Source organism: Antrostomus carolinensis, unplaced genomic scaffold (genome assembly GCF_000700745.2).
Source record: "Antrostomus carolinensis isolate BGI_N321 unplaced genomic scaffold, ASM70074v2 scaffold20761, whole genome shotgun sequence".
NCBI lineage: Eukaryota > Metazoa > Chordata > Aves > Caprimulgiformes > Caprimulgidae > Antrostomus > Antrostomus carolinensis.
Window position 1 is genome coordinate 11,681 of NW_010292258.1, and position 22,483 is coordinate 34,163.

At 37.6% G+C, this 22,483-nt stretch overlaps 1 protein-coding gene across 1 annotated transcript in view; it reads left to right on the forward strand.

Annotated features, from left to right (window-relative positions):
* LOC114819021 (reelin-like) overlaps positions 1-22,483 on the forward strand; it is a gene marked incomplete at its 3' end in the record, with an annotated part of 47,171 nt that overhangs the window by 10,765 nt on the left and 13,923 nt on the right. Inside the window, exons 4-6 of the mRNA XM_029087197.1 lie at positions 3,939-3,990; positions 19,493-19,589; positions 22,149-22,389. Of these exons, the coding sequence (XP_028943030.1) occupies positions 3,939-3,990; positions 19,493-19,589; positions 22,149-22,389 (390 nt within the window). The remainder of the gene's footprint in view (positions 1-3,938; positions 3,991-19,492; positions 19,590-22,148; positions 22,390-22,483) is intronic.

Consider the following 22,483-nt stretch of genomic DNA (forward strand, 5'->3'; position numbering starts at 1 on the left):
TAATCATGAATTGGCTTCAAAATCCCGCTCTGGGCTGTATTTGTCATATTACCATGTGGTAAAATAGCACTACCATTGTGCGATAGTTTAACCCTATCCTAGCAAAAACCAGGACACATAGCACCAGGATCTTGGAAAAATTTATTATGATGCCAAAGTGGTGTGATTATATAATCATCTGAAAAAATTACCATGCTTATAAACAGCTAGCAGCCTAATAATTAACGTGTTTATAAATATTATGGCAGTGTTGCAGAAAAATCAAATCTTGAAGGAACATGCTAATGGCTTAACATTGTGGATGAGCACAGGACAGTATTTATGCCAGAGGTCTGACCTAGTTTTGAATATGGACATAGGTTTAAATCCCTATTCTCTTAGAACCAACTTGTTTATTATTTGTAATCATTTTTCAGCAATTTTACAACATATCTCTTCCTGCCACAAATTTTAAAACCTGTTTAATTCCTCCAATCATTATGCATTTTTATTCTGTCATCTTTACTATTCAAATCTCATTCTGTCCCAGCTTGAAATGGCTCTTGAAATCTCCATTCCTGTTCATGGCTCCTAGTGCTGCATTATTGCCTTAAAATACTTATTCAAGAAGAGTTGAATTTGCAAAATGTATTATATCAACAGCTGTGACAGCTGCTGATTTGCTTCCTTGACCTTCCTCTCTTCTCCTAACACCCAGCAGCTGCCTGTTACTGCAGGCAGAGGTTTGTAATGCCAACTATGTCTAGTGGTGAGAATTTACCACTGGCAAAAACCTTGAAAGAGGTATAGCATCAGAGAATGTTGCAAGCAAAGGAAAATATCAACTAAAGGCTTCCTACCAACCTCTCTGCAGCATCTGAACTTAGCAGTCTGCAAAGGCAGAACTTTGAAAAAAGTTTTTAGTATGTTTAATGCTTTTTTCTAAAGCATTACTGAAATGACTTACAACATAGTCTCTTTTAACTCTACATGAATGCTTCTGCTGTGATAACCGATACATTTAATTTCTTGGTGATATGAGCCACTGAACATTGATAAAAGGTTTTGTTTTCAAATGAGAACTTGCACAACATAATTAATTGAACGTAAACTAATATAATATGTACTCATAACTCAAGTCAGAAAGCATTTTATTATTTGGCATGATAAATGTGATACCTAATGCTGAATCGTTCCTGACAGAATGGACTGAAATGGGGATGTGACTGTATTTTTAAAGGAGTTACGTAAATGTAACTTCCCTGGTTTTGTTTAAAGACTGAAATTACCTGTTAGGAAGATTCCAAAGAGAGTTTTAAGTAAACATTGTGTTCAGATAGTGCCAAATTTTTAGATAGTTTTTAAAGCTGCTGTTTGAGATGATCATGAAGCCTTGGGAATCTGTCCCTCTGAATGTCACAGATCATTGATAGCTGTGATAAATTTCCAGGAACCCTCCTAAAGCACATTAGTCTTGTTATCAGCTAATCTTCAGTGCATTTCAGTAAAGACCCTATTCTTTAATACTTATAAGAAGTTCCTCTCCATATGTAATATATATGTAGAAAAGAAACAAAACATGCCAAAAATTGATTACAACTCATGCAGGTATCCACCCGTTATTTTCAAAGTCATTGTTTTGTGACTATCTCAATTTGGTGCATGCTGTCACTGGAAGAAGTCCAGTCCCTTTTGCTCTTCTGCACTATCATCTGTCCCCTCCCACCAGAGGGAGAGATGGTATCCGTATGGACATTGATGGGCCACAAGGCAAACCATATCAGCAAACAAATCCAGTTTAAAACTAACCTGAAAAGGAAAAAGACTAATAGTTTAGCAGGTCAGCTATTTGAGCTGATTTAAAATGTAGCTAACCAAAAGCTGATGTTAGTACATGGAAAGGAATGGAGGGAGCTATCACCTACAATTTATTAATAGTAGACTTTTGAATATACATTCTGAATATACATTTGCAAAAATATGGAAATTTTTTTGAAAGTGTCCAAAGCCAATAGAGATGACTGAAAGATAGCATTTGTTCTGTGTCAATGGAGTCCTAAATAACTGTCAGAAAATGTCTGCATTTAGGACTAGCTTTTGTTCAGTGTTATGCAGGGATGCACAGGGTAATAAGGGACTTCCAGTATGAGAGAGATCTCTCTCAGCAGTTTTCATGTTTATCTGCATAGTAGATAATTAAAGAGTGCAGGAATACCTGATAATGGAAGAATATCTGCTTTCACTGTGTGACTCTGGGAAATTATGCAGAAATTGTACTGTTCATCATTACAAAATGCTGATAAAATTGCCTTTGTAATACTGCCATAGTTAATGGGCACTTGAAAGAAGGTAGCATCTTCCAATTCGTTGAGTCTAATTCTTACTTGGGTGTTGGCTTTTTTAGAAAAATGACAGTTTCATGTCCAAGAGCTCAAAAGTTTATCTATATTTTGCTGATTACCACTTTTTTTTCATTCTTGTTTGCTGTTTGGTTTCCTCTACATCACTCATACATGCAGAGCAGGAGGATCATTCAAGTCCTCCAGGTGCTTCACTTGGAGCTGCCTCCATGCAGATTCCCATCTGAGATCTGGTAGCCAAGGCCTGCTAGCCCCAGGACCTTACTTCTGGGGTTGAATTTGCTCAGAAGTTTGATTTATCTGTGGCATAGCATGGATGCATGGATGTGATCTTTGTGCATGGATGCAGATCACAAGGAGCACGTGTGATGAAAGAGTCTGTTGCTGCTGTTATGGGAAATTACATGAGTTATTGACATGGGAGAACTCCAAGGTCTTGAAATCTAGGATGCAGGCATCACTGGCAACAATATCAGATGAATTTATTTAAGATGTTTGTTGTCCCTGTTCTTACAATTAGTTGACTTCTTTTATGATTGTGTAAAGTTACTGTCTGCCCAGGTCATGCCTTTTTTTCCTTTTCTCTTTTGATCTAATGTTGCCAATGTCTTTCAGCTTGTACATTTTTCCTTCTTCAATGTAGCCTCTAAAATCTACTTGTAATTATAAATTATCTGTTTGTTGTGTCTTTTGCTAAAGTGAATGAAACAAACCTTGAGTCTGCTCTTTTGGGAGTGACCCTCCAGTTTGTCTTTCAGGTTGCTAGACAGTTGCAATGATTTTTCTGACAAAATAACTGCATCAGGCAGTGTTTTTGGGCAGTGCTTCTGCCTTGCCTGTTATATAGCAGTGTCATTAAAATTAATTCCAACTTTAAAAATTAACTGAAAATAAATAGGCGTCCTTCACAACACTCTAGTGCTTTTTACGTTATAGTATTTTCAGGAAAACAATCCTAATTTGACCTACTGAATAGAGTGAGCTGCTCAGTGTTTTCTGCCTGTTTCTAGGTCTTTGTTGGATGTTAACAGTGTGTAGATGCTACTACAAAATTTCATTGTATATATTATGCAGTATGACCAAAGTTTTGTTTGATTTGCTATTGAACACTTAGATTTTGTTATTCCCTCTTAATATTTCATTTTTTAATTTTAACTTTACTTGATGTTATTTTTATTATTATTTATGGTCAATTTTGGTTCTTGTTCTGTGCTGGGAGAAGTGAAAACCATTCTGTATATACAGATGTATACTAAGCTGACCATAGACCACAGAGTTCACTTTTTCAGTCTTCTGAACCCTGGTCAAGCACCAGTGCTTCACATAAATGTGCTCAGTTTGTAGACATTAATACAGTAAAAAAAAAAAAAAAAAAAATCCAGCTTTGACATATGATGATATATCAATAATTGAAATGACATAACAGACATGCCCATGATCACTGAACCTGAAAGCGCTGGCAATTAATAGTTTTTGCACTGGAGATCTAGGTATCCAGAGAGATTCTATACTTTCAAAGAAAAACAATGAAATAAGTGATGAATGTATTGTTTTGCTGATCTAACACAACCTCTCTGCTGTTTGCTTTTCTTCCTATAGACCACCACTGGCCTTAACACAACTACTGCATCCGTCCTTCAGTTTTCCCTTGGTAAGTTTAGATCACTCTTTCACCTGAGAAAATGTAAAAAGTGTTGCTGCAAAGGAAAATGGCCCTCAGGTTCAGGTTTGGCTTTATGGTCAATGTTTCACTTGACATGAGGGACTAAAAAAATCTTTTAAAAACTGCAGCACATCTATTCATCTCCTAATCTAGAACTCCTATCTAAACCTTGGAAAGGAGTGACTCTAGTAGATACTCTGATGATGGGAGGCATAGTCATGTTTGGGTTTTATTTTTTTTCCATTTATATTATAATCTGACAGATAACATTATAATATCTTGCTTTTTCTCTGAAGTGTGATTACTGCTTCTAAAAAATGAACTTTTTAAACATTTTAAACTCTTGATATATTCCATGTAATGGCTGGGGAGTGTTGATTTTAACACATCTGTATGAACAGAATAGGTAGAGCAGACCAAAACTAAATGCTATTCAATTCATGTTATCAACAGCATGGTTGTATGCTATATTACTTAGAATACCTGATGTAAGTTATTGCACATTCTCACTGTGTAGTTGTGGTTATAAATTATGGCAGAAGTGGCTTGGGCTCAGGGTAAATTTGGAACATATTTAATTTGCTAACTCATATTTCAATGTTCAAAATATGAAGGAAAAAATGTTTTTATCATACAAATGTTTCAATAAAAAAGCAAGCAGGAAACGTAGCCTGCTTCCTCTGTGGACCCCTAGATATATGTTTCCAAGTTATATTCTTATTTTTAAAAAAATAATTCTCAAAAAGTATCTCAGCAGAGGTATGATTAAAGTCTGGAAATCTCAGATGGAAATAAGAGCTATCAGGTAGCTTGGCAAGCAGCTTGGTTTTTTTAATGGATCAGAAATCAAAATCCTAGAAGCCTCAGAAATACATAATTTAAATTTGTTTTTACCTGAAGTTGTTCATTTGACTATTTGAGGTCATCTTTACCTGTCACCCTGCAATTAACTGCCATGTTAATAGTTCTAAGGATTGGTATCTCTCCTTTTATTTTCAATTACTGTTTTTAAAAAGACAGAAAAAAATATCCATTCCTAAACTGAATTATTGCATAAATATTGGGCACATCCAGCAAAAACCAACGTGGAGCCACCCTGCAGTTTCATTCAGCCAGGGAAAGGGGAGCAGCTCACTTGTTTTACTAGAACATGTCGCTTGCCCGCAGAAGCCCTCCCACCCTTGGCTGTGCCCGAGCGTAGGTGACTTCCATAACACTGAACACTGCAAGTTTGTGATGATGGAGGAATTTTACTTTTCAGGAAAATTTACAAAAATCTTCTATGGGTTATTCTTACAGTGTCCCAGAGTGGGTAACAGCAGTGTAAACTGAATGGGTTGGTAGGTAAATCTTTGCTGTTACAGCTTGGCGGCTGCTGTCTGCTGCAAGTGGACTGCAGAAAGGTACAGGCTCCCAGAAGTTTAAAAATTAAACTTAGGATTTCACGAGTAGCCTTTGATCCTATCAGCTGGGGAAGGTCAAGAACAGGCTGAGTAGGAAATACCCTATATGACAGGATTGTCATGAATATATAGTAAGAATACCTTAATCTGTACCAGCAGGAACCAGTAAAATCCCTGATATGATGGAGCAGGAAAGGGGTGGATGCACATCAGAGTAAATCAAATTTCAGCCTGAAGTAGAAAATGTATCACATTTCCCCATGTGCCTATGTTAGGCTTGGAATACAGTGCAGATTGGTTTTGTAGCTGATAAAAACCGGCGTGAGCCAAGGGACTGCTGCTGAGCTCAGCAGTACTTGCCTTTTGAATCATAAATCTAAAATAGGCATTTGCCAGTTTCCAGCTTATTCCCAAATGTCCGATTTAATCATAACCCTATTTAGGGATTCATCCAAGGGAATTGCCTTTTTTTAAAGAATGTTTAACACTTTCTATTGACCGCGGAATAGCTTAAGCTGCAATCTTTTGAGGGTGCCTTTATATTAAATTCATCACCTAGCTTTGTCCCCATTAAAGTGCATGCCCTTTGATTTCTCTCACCACTAATTACCAGATGGAATTCTGCATTTGCAGGTTATATAAGCAGATGAGGACTGGGAAATGAAGGGAAAAAAAAAAGAAGTCCTGATTTCACCATAAACCCCAGGTCTGTTTAAACTGTGTGGTCAGGAGGGGTAACACCCTAGTGAATTTTCATTAGTTGATATTCTGTGTAGTTTCCTTCATGTACCACCTATTGGTAGTTGGTATATTGGTAGTCTTGCCCTTTAAAGGGCAACAAGGTTGAAAAGGAGCACTAAAGATGAAGGCTTAATAAGGATGAAAATGTAATTAGTAAGGCCTATTTAGCAGACAAGACAACAGTAATGTGCAGTATCCTTTCTGAGGGAGAGCAACTTGTCTGCCATGCAGCATTCACTCGGACCCACCCAGGGCCGGTGGCATTGCCTTGTGATCCAGGGCTGCAGTGCTGTTTACAGTCATGCACTCTGTGCCCAAGTGTGCAGAAAATTTCAGTTACTTCAGATGTCTTAATCATCCATGAATACATTTCTGCAAGACCAAATCCTGACATATGAAATACAAAGTCTAGCCGTTTCCTTAATATTCAGTGTGATTGTTAATTGAGATATTTAAAGCAATGCCTTTGGGCTCTCTCAGGCCAGAACATCTAATTCAACAGCTTGGGACTGCAGATACTGCACAAAAGCCTCCAGACTCAGCTACCACACAGTGTTAGTCTGATTCATTAGCTGAAATATTCTCTATTTCTCACTCCAAAACTCAGGTTTTTCCCCTTGGCTACAGCTCTGAACTTCTCCAGGGATGAACATGATCTGTCATTCGCGTAGGCCACTATGATGGAAGGTGACTCACAGTACTGAGAGATTAGCCACTGAGCTAAGAACAGGAAGAAAGAGACCCATGAAATCCCATAAGGAGAAGAGCAAAGGCTTTAAAGGAGTGATGCCAAGGTGTGAGGTGTGCAAGAAGTTCTACTCATGTTGTTCCTTGGGTGTCCTCTTCAAGCATATGCTCCCATGGCTGTGGTGTATGTGGGCTGTGCATGCTCTGCATGGGGCATTCAGCACTGGCAGGCTCTTTCCATCCCTCCTTCCTCCGCAGTGCCTCTGAGTTAAAACACCAAGCTGAAGCTGAAGGCGCTGTGATGAACACCAATGCTGATCCTGGCCTCCAGGGCAGGTGCTCCTCAAGGCAGTGTGTGTCACAATGTGAAGATTGTTAATGGAAAATATTACATTACCTTGAAAAACTTTGTTCCGTAGCGCTCTCCTCACATCTTAGTATTGTTAGAACAGTTTTGGCTATTAAACAGTATTTGAAAATAGGAATAACTTGACAAGGAAAGCTCCTGCTCTTCAGGTTTGTTGTGTAAGACTGTTGAACATTCCTCTGAGGACAGGATGACTTTGACAGTGTCATGTACTGGGTAAACATAAAATGTTTGTAAGGCAGGATCTTTAAAACTGCTTTCCCTTCAACTTTTATGCTATTATCTTGAAGACCCTCTGTCATTACTAGAGCAAATTAACAATTCTCCCTCCCTGTCATTTCCTAAAAAAATCTGAACCCCCTACTATTTTATATTAAATCAAAATTGATTTGGGGGGAAAGGGCTTTCTTTTAAGTTTAAAAATATCTTCTGAGAGGGAATACGTCTTCGAACATTTCAAACATTTGGAACTTCAACTCCATTTTGTAAGGATCAAGCCATTAGTCTTGCAAACAAAGAACTAGCCAAAGGTCCAAATGGTTTTTTGCTTTATTTGGAGAAAAAGCTTAGGTTTTGACTCTCTCTTCCACACAATAATGATAAAGAACTTTGGGTAAAGTTTGGTTCCCAAATCTAACAGATTTTACTTTGGGTCAATCATTAATCCCTACTTGCAGTTAACCCCAAAACAACCTTTCTAGGCAAATATGTGAGTTGCAATTTTTTTCAAAAAATTTCTTATTCATTGGGATCTTGTGATGGGATTACTACTTTTACATAACCAGCATTTAATATTCTGCAAAGGACTACAGTGAATTTAAGAGACAGATAATGTAAAAAGGAAATTTTAAAAGTATGTAAAATCTTATTTAGAACTCAAGCAATGTGACATAAAGCTTGAAATCTGTCAGGGCCAATGCCTGTGCCATATCAAGAAAAGTTAATGGTAATTTTCTTTTGTTTTATACTAAATGCAGTCTTCTGAAACACCGTTCTGTTAGCTTAGTGGTGACTGTGCCAGAATTCCTGGCGTGAAGAAAAGGATATACATAAAGTCTGTGACAGCTACATGTTGTCCAGGACTTGCCACAGTTTTTATACTTCAGATCTCAAGTGACAAGACCATGGCGTACTTGAAAAAGTTGGATGATATGTTCACCGTGACAAATGAAGCATAAGAAATCTGGTATGATGCAGAATACCTCTACCTGCAATAAATAACATAATAAAGCCCTATCCCTAAAGTTCTGGTGGGCACTGAGGGTACTACTGAGCTAGCAAAGAAGATGCTGCTCTGAGAGCATTATTCGCTGTTAACATGAAAGACGTGAAGATGCAGAATGCTTTGATGAGCAAAGGTGATCTTCAGTGCCTGGACAAACAACAGTCTTGACACTGGAATTTCCTTAGGTGTTTTTGCTGCTTGGATCATATGGTTAGTCCCTGCTAATGCTAGAAAACAGACTTGACATGAAGCAAAACATGCATCTAGCACATCAATCTTCATTAAAAACAAAGTTTTCAGTGTGAGGTTTTAGTAGTAGGTATTAATCTGGGATTTTATCAGGTGGATTCTGTTTTTCCTCTCACAAAAATCCCAGTAGGTATTATCCAGAAGACAGGTCACTCATGTTGAGATCTGCGCTTTAGTCTGGAACTGGAAGCATGTGAACCTTAGCCATAGAGTAAGAATGGCCCCTTTCTCCTGCTGCTTCTGTGGTAGCTTCTTTCACATTGTACAGTCACTTCTGTGCCATCTGTTGCTATTGCCCCTTCCATTGTTCAAGCTTATTTTGTCTAAACATCCATCAAACGACCAAGTTTATTGGTGATTTATCTTGCAATATTTAACAGGGATAAAACATGAGGGTACCATACCCATAGAACTAATTTATTACAATCACAAGCAATACCTACTTGCAGCTTATCAATCTCCCTTAATATCTTTCTGATGGAACTCCATAACAAGGATAATTGTATGTATCAATTGCTTTTAATAAGATTGAAATATTATTGAAGAAAGGTTACTATTGGTATTCAACTATTCAGGACTTTTTGATAACAACAAAACCCCTCTAATTCAGGGTGCAGAGACATTACTCAAGTGATCTTTTAGTGGTACCCCCTTTGTCCTTATTTTCTATCTTCCCCAAAAGGAAATAAAATGCTAAACTTTCTGCTTTTACATACATAAATATTTAATTGGCAATCTTATCATATAATCACTAAAACCAGTAAAAAAGCTAATAATTTTTCCAATCTTGTTCAACACACTTTCCACTCTTGCAACTTTATTTTCTGGTTGAGTAATCAGTCTTGTTTTCCCTTCAAGTTTCTTGAGCTTTTTAAATCCATCAGACCATCGACTGTACTTAACTGAAGAGTAATTGTATTACCTGTGATGACTTTATATTTATACTGTCATTTTTTTTCAGAGGTGAGGTGCATGTGCAATGCACATACCAGGAGCTTCCATGTGGCTTATTTTATTTACAGTCTATTTTTAATGCTGGCTGATTTCACAGTCCTCTGTAAGTGTAATGAAGAAAACTATTTAAAATATGCTATTGATTGCTTTTGATTAGCATATGAGTATGGGCCATTGATTTGGATGCAGATCTTTGACATAACAGTTCCAAAAGGGTTTTCATGTCATGCCCTGCCTTGCCCTTAGACATCACATTAGTGAATCATTAACCCAGCAGCCTCTATTACTTTTCCTGAACTACCAAGGTCACTAGGGTCTACATGAGAGCTGTTTTGCTCAGCAGATCCATGGGCTAAGGGTCTTTGATGCTCATTGAAGACAAAGCACAGATAATGTTTATCACCTTTAGTAAAAAAATGCAAATTTTTTCAGGATTAATTTTTTTCCTTCATTTTTGTAGGGGCAGTTTGACTTTGTTACCAGTGTAAGTCTTACAGAATTAAATTATAAAATGTAATTAATTGTGTAGATAATGGAAATACTTCTTTTTCACCCTGATGCATATTCAAACTACAGAATATTGTTGTTTTGTTATTATTATTAATAATATTATTAATCTTATTAATATTATTAATCAGAATTGTTGAAAGTGCCCTTTGGGTTAGTCCTTACCTGGCCAAGCTTCTGTGCTTCAGAAAACACATTTACTTCCCTATTAAACTCAGCAAATAGAAGACCCTGATGGACAAAAGATAATCTTACAAGAATTCTTTGATTACATAAATAGTGCAGTTGATTCACTGACCTCCATATATTTCTGTGGAGGAAATAGCAGTTCCTCCAGGCTGTCCCCTGGAGTAGCATCTGGAGGGCTCTGCAGAGCCTCTGCATAGGATGGCGATTCCTTTTCCTTCCCACCAGAAATGTTCTGTCTTCACTTGGCTCAGCCATGTGAACAGCAATGACTGCATTTGGCCCCATGTAACAGTCTGAAGCTATTTATCGTTTATATTTTTATCATGTTTTAATTCAGTTCTGGTGGCTGTTATATTGACAGTACTGCTTTTGTTGTCTATTTATCCTCTGCTTGGATTCAGATCACTAGATAGAAATTCACACATCCAAACATGTTTTGTTAAATAGGCCTTAGCTTTGGCTGAGAGGAAACATTGTTGATCATTTTCTCTTAATTTCCAGTTTTGTTTAGTCAGTTTTACAATTAGCAGAAGCTATCAGATGACTGACAAATGCCGTAATAGCCATTTCATGGAGTAGCATTGGGCTTGCCCTCAGCAGAACTGGACAGAGATGAGCAATTTCCTTCAGAATTGCTATGAAAATTCACTCACACATCTCTAGAGAAATACCAAAGTCAAAAATAAGCCCCTTCTGAATTCAGCATGGATGAGTATTTGATCTTTTAAATCCCTCACTGTCTTGTTAGCTGAACACAAAAAAACTCATGGAAGAAACTGTGGTGCCAAATGTTTTGGGTATGTTGAGCCACCTCCTTCACTTTAGTCACCTGCATTGATAATTTCCTTCAGTTTCACAAATTTCTCCTGCTCCAGTGCCTTCCAGGAAGCACCAGGTTTGCTGTGCACGCATAGCACATCCATGCGGTCCTGCTGATAGCAGTTCCAACAGGGGAGAGGCTGGCCAGTTCTGCTGACAGACAGGATCTTGCATTAGGCAAATGTGGAGCACTTTTGGGTTGGCATGAGGTTCTAAAGGATTTCATTTCCAGGCTAATAAAATTGTGTTAAACTCCTGTCTGAACTGAGATTAAATAATGCATAAAGCCAGTATTTTACAACAGGTAATTTAAAGCACTAATGTCCATAAGAAATTAAGATTCTGAAATGAAGCTTGATTGTGGCTCTATGTAGATCGAGTGCCCTCTAAGCAATGAGAACAGAACACTGAGTGTATCTGAACTCCCAGGTTGTTTTGTCCTAATTTTTTTCCTATATGCTTGGTAAAAGCTTAAGAATTTGATATAATTAAAAGCCAGAATTAGTGTAATTCACCATTCTGTATTTCTTCTGCTGGCTTAATTTCCCATTTTCCACCTGATAAAAACAATATTAAGGCTTTTCACTTGGCACCCAAAGTGCCATTTGCTATTGCCTGACATGAAACCTGCTAGTTCACCTTCCTGGTGGAGAAGTCCTTCGTGTAGATGCATAGGTTATAAATTACAGCTAATGTGAAAGAATAAGACAGGTAAGTAACATCATCTAGCACACTTCACATAGCATGTGGAAATGTTAGGTGGTGTTTATTGATTTTTCTGAGTTATTCAGGGGGAGCTGCCTAGATAATACCTAGATTGAAACCTGGGTTTAAAGTTAATGCTGTATTTGAAAGACATTTTAATGGCCTTCTGGCAAAGTGATTTGTGTTGTTTTGGCTAGCCCAAGGTTACAATGAAATACTGTCTTTATTACTTCCGTACCAGTGCTTCTCTGCCACTGCTAGGAATTAAAATGTGAGCATTATAGATTTACTATAGGGAGAAAAGCAGAAAAGATAAAAAGAGCCTCAGGATTCAGAGCCAGGGCAGGTGGCCGAGCCACCGCCCCGCCGTCAAATGCGGGCCATTACAGAATTGGTTGCTGCAAATAATAAATGCTGGATTACAGATGGACTTTCATCTTAATCCTGCTTATATCATTGTATGAGGATAACACTTTTGTATGATTAAAATTGTCCATTTTTGAATTAACTCAAACAACAAAGCATCTGCAGTTCCCAGAGGGGGAACAGAGAAGCCCCCAGCTCAGCAAAACACTCCTGGATCTCTCTCCAGTGGGGGAGGGAAGGAGTTTCCATGAAAGCAAAAGCAGATAAAAATAGAAAAACCCTATCAGGAATTGCAAAAAAAAAAAAAAAAGCTTTCACCAAACCAATTATTATCTGCCCACATGCAAAGTTAAAGGTAAGCAATAATTTTTATAGGGTTTCAGAAAAGAGAGACACCTCAGCTTGGGACTTGGGTTGAGAAAAAATATTTCCAAAATTTTCGCCATGGCAGGGAATTTTGCTAAAGTGGTTAAGGAAAAGACTTTCAGATTTTTATATTCAAGATACTTTCTTTTACACAGCAGTTCTTGATACCCTTATCAGCACCTAATGGTGCTCCTTTTCTTGATTATTGACCTTTGCATCTGACCCAGGCTGCTAACCAGAGTTAAACAAAATATTTCCTTCTACTTATTGATGCATATAAGTGTACTACTTCAAATTTAAGATGCTATAATTTAAATTTTACCCAGCTTAATTGAAAGGTCACCCTCTCACTTAGGCAATCTGCCATTAAGCATTTAATGACAATACTGTTGAAGCACACAATATGGGTATAGTGGAAAATACTTACTGAGCACAGGGCTTACTACTTGGTCAGATGTTTGAGAACCACTGAAAGAGTATTTCTGGTGAGTTAATGATATTATTGTTTCAATATAGCTGCAATTACTATTACTGTGTGTTCATAACATCCAGGTCTTAACAAGTTCACTCACTTTGCCTTCAGCAAGGTGTTTTATATGGTGTTAGTGCACTTAAGAACGTAGTTAAATTTAGAAGCATCATTTAATTATTTATTTGGCAATGGACACATAACCCAAGCACGTACCTGCTGGCTGTACCTCAGAAAGAGATGCTATAAATAGCTGAGCATCTTTACATCAGAATGAATTGGAAACTGGCATAAGGGAAATACAGCTTTCTGCCTGATTTTTCTCCCCTTAATGTTATTGCACAAAAAACAATATGAATTGTGATCTGATACTGTTCTTTAGAAGAAAACAAATTTGTGTGAGTTCAGGAAGCACATCATATCTCTGAATATAAATAGACTAAGAGGAAGTTGAGTCACATTAGGATTTCCTCAGACTTTACTTCTCATCTCAAGGAAATTAGCTGCATTAATTCATAAAAACTATGTTTGCTGTTATTGGGAATCCCAGGAGGGGACCACAGGAGGTGACCTGCTCCAGTGCTCCCCCCATGTTCTAACCCCATGGGTGAGGGCAGCTCGCTCAGGGTCCCGTTCACTCAGTGTTTGGCCTCTAGTTGGTTTTTAGGGCCTAATTTCTGAAGTCCTGCTGATAAATTTTTATCAAATATATCTACTAATGATTCTTCTCATATTTTACAGTTTAATGATGGAGGTGTTTAGCATGCTTGCCTACCCTTTATTTTTATTTAGATGTAACTACCCAGCATTTCCAAAATGGAACAACTGCCTAAAGCTGCCAATGCAACAAAAGTTACCTGCTTCCTGAAACCTGCTGAAAATAAATAGTTGAGACTTTGCATTTCAAAATTCATAATTCTCACTAATGCTAGAGAAGGTCTGATTTTTAGCAAAGGCAGACACCACTGACATTTTTGTTTTCTAGTGTCAGGTATTTATTTCAGATTGTTTGTCAGAACACACACAGGGCCACAGATAGTCAAAATGCTTTTCTCACAAGGGAGAAAAAAGCAGCTAGTAACTAAAATACTTAATTATCTCCACGAAAAGGTGAAAAGGTAGACTAAAATATAATAGAGTTCTTCCAGGTTTTAATTTGAAGATTTTTTTACACTTAGAATCTTTACTTGTACTCTGAACTTACTCTATAAATTAAGACACATTTTTTAAAATTAAAAATCACACTTGTAACTAAATTAAAAGTTGTGACTTCAAAGAAAAATTAAAATGCTCTTCTGATCTCTTGAAGAAGTTTTCAGAGGCAGAATGGGATGAATAGCGAGTTTTACATTTTTGTACCAGTGCTTCTGGTATATCCAGCACAAACTCTACCATCTTTTAACGTGGTTAAAATCATCTAGTTCTTGATTAGAAGCCAATATAAACATATACCTAAAAAAAAATTAGGGTCTGCAGAGCTTTCATTATTCCAGACTATATGGTTCATTAATTTGGAAAAAACTATTAGCAAGCCAGCCAAATTTGACCACTAGTAATTTATGCTATCCAGTCTGGCTTAATTCAAGTTATATCAGCAAATCATAATCCTTAGGAAACACTAATCATTATTCATCACATTAGCAAAATGAATAAAAGCAATCTTCTAGCATTAGATAAATGCGATTCTTTTCAGCTGCCTTTTGTTTTTAAGGCTGCAGTCAGGATGCAATTCAATCCCTTCTACAGTTTTTCCTGTGAATTTTTCTTGCACAGTTCCACATTAGACTCATTCTCCTTAAAGCCAGCATTAGATATCTCATCTGCTTATCCACGGAAGCACTTGCAGGAGCTATCAAGAGGTTGTCAAGAGGCAGAGGACGTCACAGTCTATAAGGAGCAAAATATTGCTTCCCTTGCAGATGGCACCCAGTTTTATCTCAGCAAAACACCAGCTTCTAATCAATGTTGTTAAGAAATCTTAGAGACCAACAGCCGTATGACTCGAATTTCTGTAAATCTGACACAGTTGGAGGCAAAGCCATAGTGAGAATTAATTTTGCCTGTCATCGTCAGCGTGGGTACAACTAACTGAATAACTGGATACAGATACCTGATATGAAATGCTTTCATAACATCTCTCCTGAAATACTGTGCTCTTAGTACTTCTACCTACATGATATTTTAAAATATAAGGTGCATAAAATATTGACTAGTACTTTAGATGGCATTGAAGGAAACCAAAATCAGCTTAAGACTTACAAAAAAAAGGCAAAAACATCCTGACCATCTCAGTTGGACATGTTGCAGGTGGCCATTGCTAGTCAGGTCCTGGCTATGGGTTACCAATCCTCTGAAACAGCACCAAAGCAATTGAGAGGCATACTTTTGTATCCCTTTTCTATTCTTTCCTATTTGGCTTAGGTAGAATTAACAAGGCAGTGGTCAGGAGCTGTTTAGCATACCCACACTGTGTCAGTCAAAACCCTCCCCTATTAACATCAGTGTCTGGATTCAGCTTTGAGCAATTTTTATTTTATTGAAATTTGCCTTGGGGCAAAATCCAAGCACGTAAAGCGCAAGCCAAATAAATTAATGTTTCAGAATATTCACTATATGAAAATAGCTGGGTTTTATAACAGAAGCTGCTCATCATTTTTGATAATAGGCAAAATTGCTGTCTGAGCTTCAAATGTGTCATTTAAAATTAAATCCATGAAGGTTGTCTCTAGCTTTTTTTCAAAAGTTTTAGAAGTCTGTGAACTTCATCTAGAAGCCTATCAAAAGGAGTGAAATAACTCCAAAGGAGAAAAATACTTTGCTCCTGAAACCCAAGGACAATCTTGCTTATACATATGTAAAGAAAAAAATCAGCTGTTCTTGGTCAGGGGGTGGTTTGGCTCCCTGCACTCAAGTAGATATGTTGAAAGTATAATCCTAACTCTTAGTCAGAATTAGTTAGCAATAACCTCACCAAAGCATCAGGTCTGCAGTGACGTACTCAATTTAAGAGAAGAACGGCATTTTTCTCTAAAGCAGTGACTTAATGTAGACTTCTTTATGGTAATAATTGTGCATGTTTTATTACCCATTTTCATGGCAAATTCAAAAGCTGGGAATTCTTGATTTAAACCAAGCCTATTCTAATCTCATTCAAAAGTTTTTATGTCATTTTGTACAACTTTGGAGGTGGGAGAGTATGAAGATTTACAGCATGACATCCTGCCCCTGCTGCTCTGCTTGGAGCTGACAAACTCTTTATTACCATTACCGTCACTCGGGAAGCAGTGGGAAGGACGTCTCCCTTCCCCAGCTGGATATGCTCTCAGTGCCTCCTATATTACTGCTTGAATTTTGGTCATCTATTTGTTTACCTAAGTCAAAGTATGTTGCTGGTCAAAGTAAAGGCAAACAGCCAAACTGCAGATTTCTACAAAATAATATAAATAATCCTAGTTTTGGATTACTGGAATAATAGTAATATGGTGTAGTAATAATACTAGTATTAAGTATCAGTAATATTGAAAGTAATATTGAAAATTGTATTGAAAGCCAGTGACCTTCAATACAATCCCAGTAAACCCTGTCCTGGAGTACAGTTGCATGTTCATCTTCCTCTCTTTTCTTGGGGAGAAACTCTTAATGTAAACTAGGACAAATATTGGGTTTGCAAAAGATGCAAGCACTAGATCCGTGTGCTTCTTATATATTTAAAAAAGATGGTTCAAATGGCAAAGAATAATTCCTGAACCTCACTGATTTTATTTTTTTTCAAATGGATGAATTTTTTTTTTATTATCAGTTCAAGTTTTACAGAATTAGATAGGTAATTGATAAATAATCGTGCTATTTTATGATTTTGAGTCAAGAACATAAAAAACACATTTGTTGTCAAAGCCAACTACTTATGTTGACCTTGATGGCTCTTCCAAACTAATTTTAATCTTAATACAGCCTGTGATGCTTACTAAAATGATAATAAAACCCAGCACTTTTCTCTCCCCTTTTCATTCTCTCTCTATTACTCCCTTTCCAGTAACACAAGTGAAATACCATGTGTACCTTGCAAAGCCCTTTTTCAGTGGCCCCATGTCTTTTAAGCAATAACTTTGATCTTCATTGCATAGTTTGAAGGTGTTGATTTAACAAACAACATTTTTCATATTGATTGTGCTGACAGGGAACCCTCATTTCTTATCATCTTTACAGTGTGGGCAGCAAATATGGTCTTCTCCCCCTTTTTAGCAGCATATTTGGACTTAGCTTTGTTTAAGAGGTCTGTACCAAAAGTTTATTGTAACAATAACTGAAATGGCACGTGTTCTAAAGCCTATATTGCTGGTTATTTTTACTGTTTATGTTCCTTTAATTTCTATCTAACAGAAAACTCAGTATGTTGCTGTTTTGCCTCACAGCCTCTGGCCAGCCAAAGTGGTTAAACCAGCTGAAATTCATTGATTTTTTAACTGTATTCCCTTGAAATAAAAAGAACGAGTGTGACTAAGGGTTGGAACTCCTAAATGCCAGAGAAGTAGAAACCGACAGCAGATGTCACTCTGTAAAGTAGACCATCTTCAGCAGATGGGCAAATGTGAAATGTAAAGGCTTTTCCTGACATCATTTGGTTTTAATATGATAGAAATAAAATGCCTTGTCAGTAAAATATAACCAGACAGTTGCTTTGTAGTCATTTTGGATACATGGTTGGTAATTCAAAATCCTGCTGCCTTTGCAACATTAATTATTCTGTGCCTCGTTACAGCAAGAATACGTGTCAAACCAGCTGAACGTACCACACGCAGCTGGAGCGACTCAGAAGTATCTGTTCCTCTGCTTACAATTTAACATTAGCAAAAGATAGAATAAAGCAACTTTGTGGGTCATTTCCAGGATGCTAGTTGATGTATCAGGCAAAATTACAGAGATGAGATTTCATCCTATGTTTTGGGGTGTTTTTCCCCCTGCTGTGATGCGTGATGTGCATCTCAGGGTAGAAAAGCAGTTCTGCAGAGCTGAGAGCTGCGAACGTGAACTGCCTCAGGGGAGCTGGGGCTGGGAGCAGTGTGCTTAATGACATATGTTCCCATTAAAATGTGTAAGCTGTTCTCTTGTACAAGTGGTTAACACCTTTTTAATCAGGCCATTTATTTCATTATAAAAATAAGTACCCCGAGTTGGGAAATGATAGTATTTTATAGTCAGCAATTCCCACATCTATGTGTATATATTTCCACATATATATACATTTATATGTTAAAAAAACCCAAAAACAAACCAACTCTATTTACAATTTTCAGTGTGACTGAACATATTTGGAGCACACATAAAGATAACGTACTACTCATAGTACACATAATACATACCCCCACTGTGAGCAGGGCAGTGGTACTCACTCAGTAGTATCCTGATGCCATCAGAGGTGCTGCTTAATTGAGAGCTGCTTCTTTTAAATAGGGAATGTAGCCGATGACTGCTGCTTTGAATCTCACATTTCAGCATAACTTATGAAGTAGAAATTTTGATCTTTGGATCACAGGTTAGGATTTGTCTGTTTCACTGGGTGTTGAATTTTCTGAGATGGATGAATTATCCAGTGTCTGAGGAAAAATAGTATTTTTAAATTACCACTCACGTTGTTTATCATATTTTCTAGGTTGAATTTTTCAATCCCAGTTTTTGTTATTTTGACTGTCCCCTTTATTAATTGTTAAGCTCATCTTTTGTGACAACACCCAGAAGGCACACTTTCATAAATCAAAAGTAAATATATTATCCTACTTTGCAGGGGTGCCATAAGGCTTAATTAGTTCATTTTTGTAAAGTGTTCTGAGATTCCCAGATCAGCATCAAATGTTTATTATTAATTATAGGCTCTAGTGAATGTATTGGGTAATTTCTTAATTTAATTGTCTTCAGGCATCCTTAAAATAACTAATTTTGTAACATCTTTATTCTTTTACATTCATAAAGCACATTTGCTCTGGGCTCGAATGATTCTGTATACATTTTCCTACCACTTACTGTATTTTTAGTTCTGGAAATTGTTTTTATATAGTAATATGAAAAGCAATATTTTACTGTTTTTACTATTAATTCTGCTATATGGATTATTCTTTGATAAGAAGAGCATTTTAAACATTATAAGGTGGGTTTTTTCCTGCAGTGGGGGGTGTTAAGTAATTTACTTGGCTTCCCCTGGGAAATTTGCAGAGATTACACAGCACTGCTGTGATTTATCATTTCTACTTTATTTCTGACTCATAAAGCATGCATTATTTTGTGTTTACCTTCAGCAACAGATCACAGGAAATTTCATCATCAATCAAAGGGCTTTAAAATCCGGAGAATTGATGATGTGACAAAGGCACAGTCCCAACTGTGGTTATTGGAGGATCATTTATTACTTCATTGTGTCGTAACACTTCTCATTTTATTGCTTTTCCCAGGATCAGGTTCATGTCGCTTTAGTTACTCAGATCCCAGCATCACCGTGTCCTACAGTAAGAACAGTTCTGCAGATTGGACTCAGCTGGAGAAAATTAGGTTTGTTACAGCTTTTTAATCATTTTCATGCATTCCGGCTGAGCAGGTGGTGTTTAAACCTGGCTCTTTTAAAACTGGTTTTAATTGTTAACTTTTCAGTTCTCACTGTTCATACATGTTAAAAGATGAGGGGTGAAATTATGGTCACTAAAGCTAATTGCAGAACTGCCACTGGGTTTGGTAAGCCACAATTTCATCCACTGGTTATGTGTAAGGTAAGGAAAGAATTACTTTAGATTTAAAATGTAACTCCAATAACCAGCAGGTTCAGGTGCCTGAAAGACCAAAGCTTTGATGATTTTTGCATTTTAGCACTGTTTTAGTGTTTTATTAGGGCCATAATTTACAATGTTATAAATTTCTATTTTGGTAGGATAAAGTGTTCAATAAAAATAGTTTGTAGTTTGATATGAACACTTGGCTCCTAACACTCTTATAATAACAAGATTATGGTGAATTATGCCTGTTTTTCAACAAACTGGTTTACATGAAAGTGCAAAGGATTATGAATGAAGATTTTAAAATCTTTTATTGAAATATGCACACATTTAAAGAGAGAGTCAGTGTTGGAGATGGATTTTTCTAGGAAAGCAGAACCAACACTTTGCTAAATATTAGGAAAGGTATTTTGTGCATTGGCACATATACATAGTTATACAAGTACAACTGGGGAAGAAAAATGACATTTATACATGATGTCCTCATAGCATCTCAGTATGCCTTCCTGCATTATCTTAGCCTCTGTGCCACACAGGTGATTTCCTTGAGCCTAGTTTCAGTCCACTGAGATAATTTGCAGAGGAAAAGGCTACTTAATTGCTGATGAGTAAGCAAAACTCTAGCTGCAAGGATGTGGGTTTCAGTATCTCATCCTCCCACTCCTTGTGGGAGTGGGATTACAATTTCATTGACAAGGGCACAAATTATGAAAAATTTTAGTAAAACAAATGGTGCTGATTCTTATCTCAGAAAAATATAAAACAAGAATAACTTCACTGCAGCCATTGGAGTTGCCTCAGAGTAACCAGACAATACCTTTTCTGTTAGCTGCTGGAGCTGGCAGTAGAAAATAGGTCAATAGAGCAATGTGGTGCAAAGTGGAGAGGATGAATTATGAAAGGATGCGCATTTCTCCTGTGGTCCATATGAATTACATATTTATTTGAATGTGCTTCAGCAGCTTTTACTTCACTACATGCTACTCCAGGGAATGGTGGGAGAACTGGGGAGAGGTAGGACAGGAGAGCAGCTGTGAAGAGAAGGCGTTGTGCTGGTGAAATTTCAGCTCTGGACTCCCAGGAGGGAGGGGAAGGATCTCTTCAGGAAGGCAGGTGCTGTGCGTGGGCTCAGGGAGAAGCACGGACAACATCTCAGAGCAGTTGCTGTGGCGGGTGACAGACATAACATTTAGCAAGTGCAGGGTGATGTGTGGAGGCAGGTTCTAGGTGTGAATATGGGTCAAATACAGTTGCTTTTTGACATTTCTCTACTCTCTAATGTTTTGCTTTGCAAAGAGAAGTTCCTCTGTTTTCTACTATATAAGCAAGCTATTGGTGCCTCTTTTCCCCAAAGGCTTTAGGTTGTCTCTGACAAACTATTAACCCATCAAAGCATCGCTACCAAGGCAGAGTCAATGTTGAGTAGCTGACATCTTGCAAACCCCAACTTTGTACCACCTTGCAGCCTGAGGTTTGAATGTAGCTAATCCCCTTGCTGGATGCCTAAAAACCAAAAAAATAGTAATTCTCAGCATCCCTTCCTTGCGCACAGAGCTCAGTCCTTTCATTGCCAGTAGCGATGTAAAGACTTTCACCCAGAGCTCAAGGTGAACCTAAGTTCTTTCATAGCTCTGAGAAGCAAAGCTGAAGGCCCTGATTGTGGCCATACTAATACTTCAGGTCTGTCTCTCCTCCTCACACTTTTCATTTTCAGCAGCAAGAGAGAGGACAAGTGCATTGTTTCTTGTGTATTGTTTTTGAAGCAGAACATGAAAAGAAAGGCAACCTGGCCATCCCCATCCACAGAATTAGCCTGACAGCAGGGGTGTGGTATTGGAAGAATACATTTATCAGAGAAATTTCCCAGCTTTGCCCTCTGGCCATTCTGCTCTATCTGGATCCGTGAGTGACTGAGGGCCCAGAATTTGGGAGTTTATTTTGGTAAAAGCTTATTTTTGTAAAGCACTTCCTTAACATTTCCTTTTGGCCATACCTGCAAAATACCTGGCAATGCCCAGTCACCTAGGAGCCATGACCGTCATCGAGTATGAATGCTGCCCTGCTCTTTCTTCCTCCTCTCCAAACATCTGCATTGATCTGTTCTTTATTGCCTTAGTTTGCACTCTCTTTGAAGCAAGGCTGTCTGTTCAGGCTGTATGTGCACTGCCTGGCATGGTGGGACCCTGCCTCAGGGCAAGTATTTTTGATCTCCATAGCAGATTTATTAGCATTCAAGGTATGTCAGCACAACTGTGTCACACCTGGTAAATGTGTTAAATGAGGGAAAAGAGTTCCTGACTACGGCTTAAACTTGGTCTAATTCCATATCATTGTTTTTCAGCGCTCCTTCTAATGTCAGTACAATCATCCACATCTTGTACCTTCCCGAAGATGCTAAAGGGGAGAACATCCATTTTCAGTGGAAGCAGGATTATGTTCATGCTGGTGATGTGTATGAAGCCTGTTGGGCACTGGACAACATCCTGATCATAAATGCTGCTCACAGAAAAGTTGTGTTAGAAGACAACCTTGATCCTGTGGATACTGGCAACTGGCTTTTCTTTCCTGGGGCCACAGTTAAGGTTAGTCTGATTTTCCATGGCTTAACATTATTATTCCTCCTGTACATAGAAGAAGACAGGAACATCTAACCAAACTCTGAATACCATGGTCATG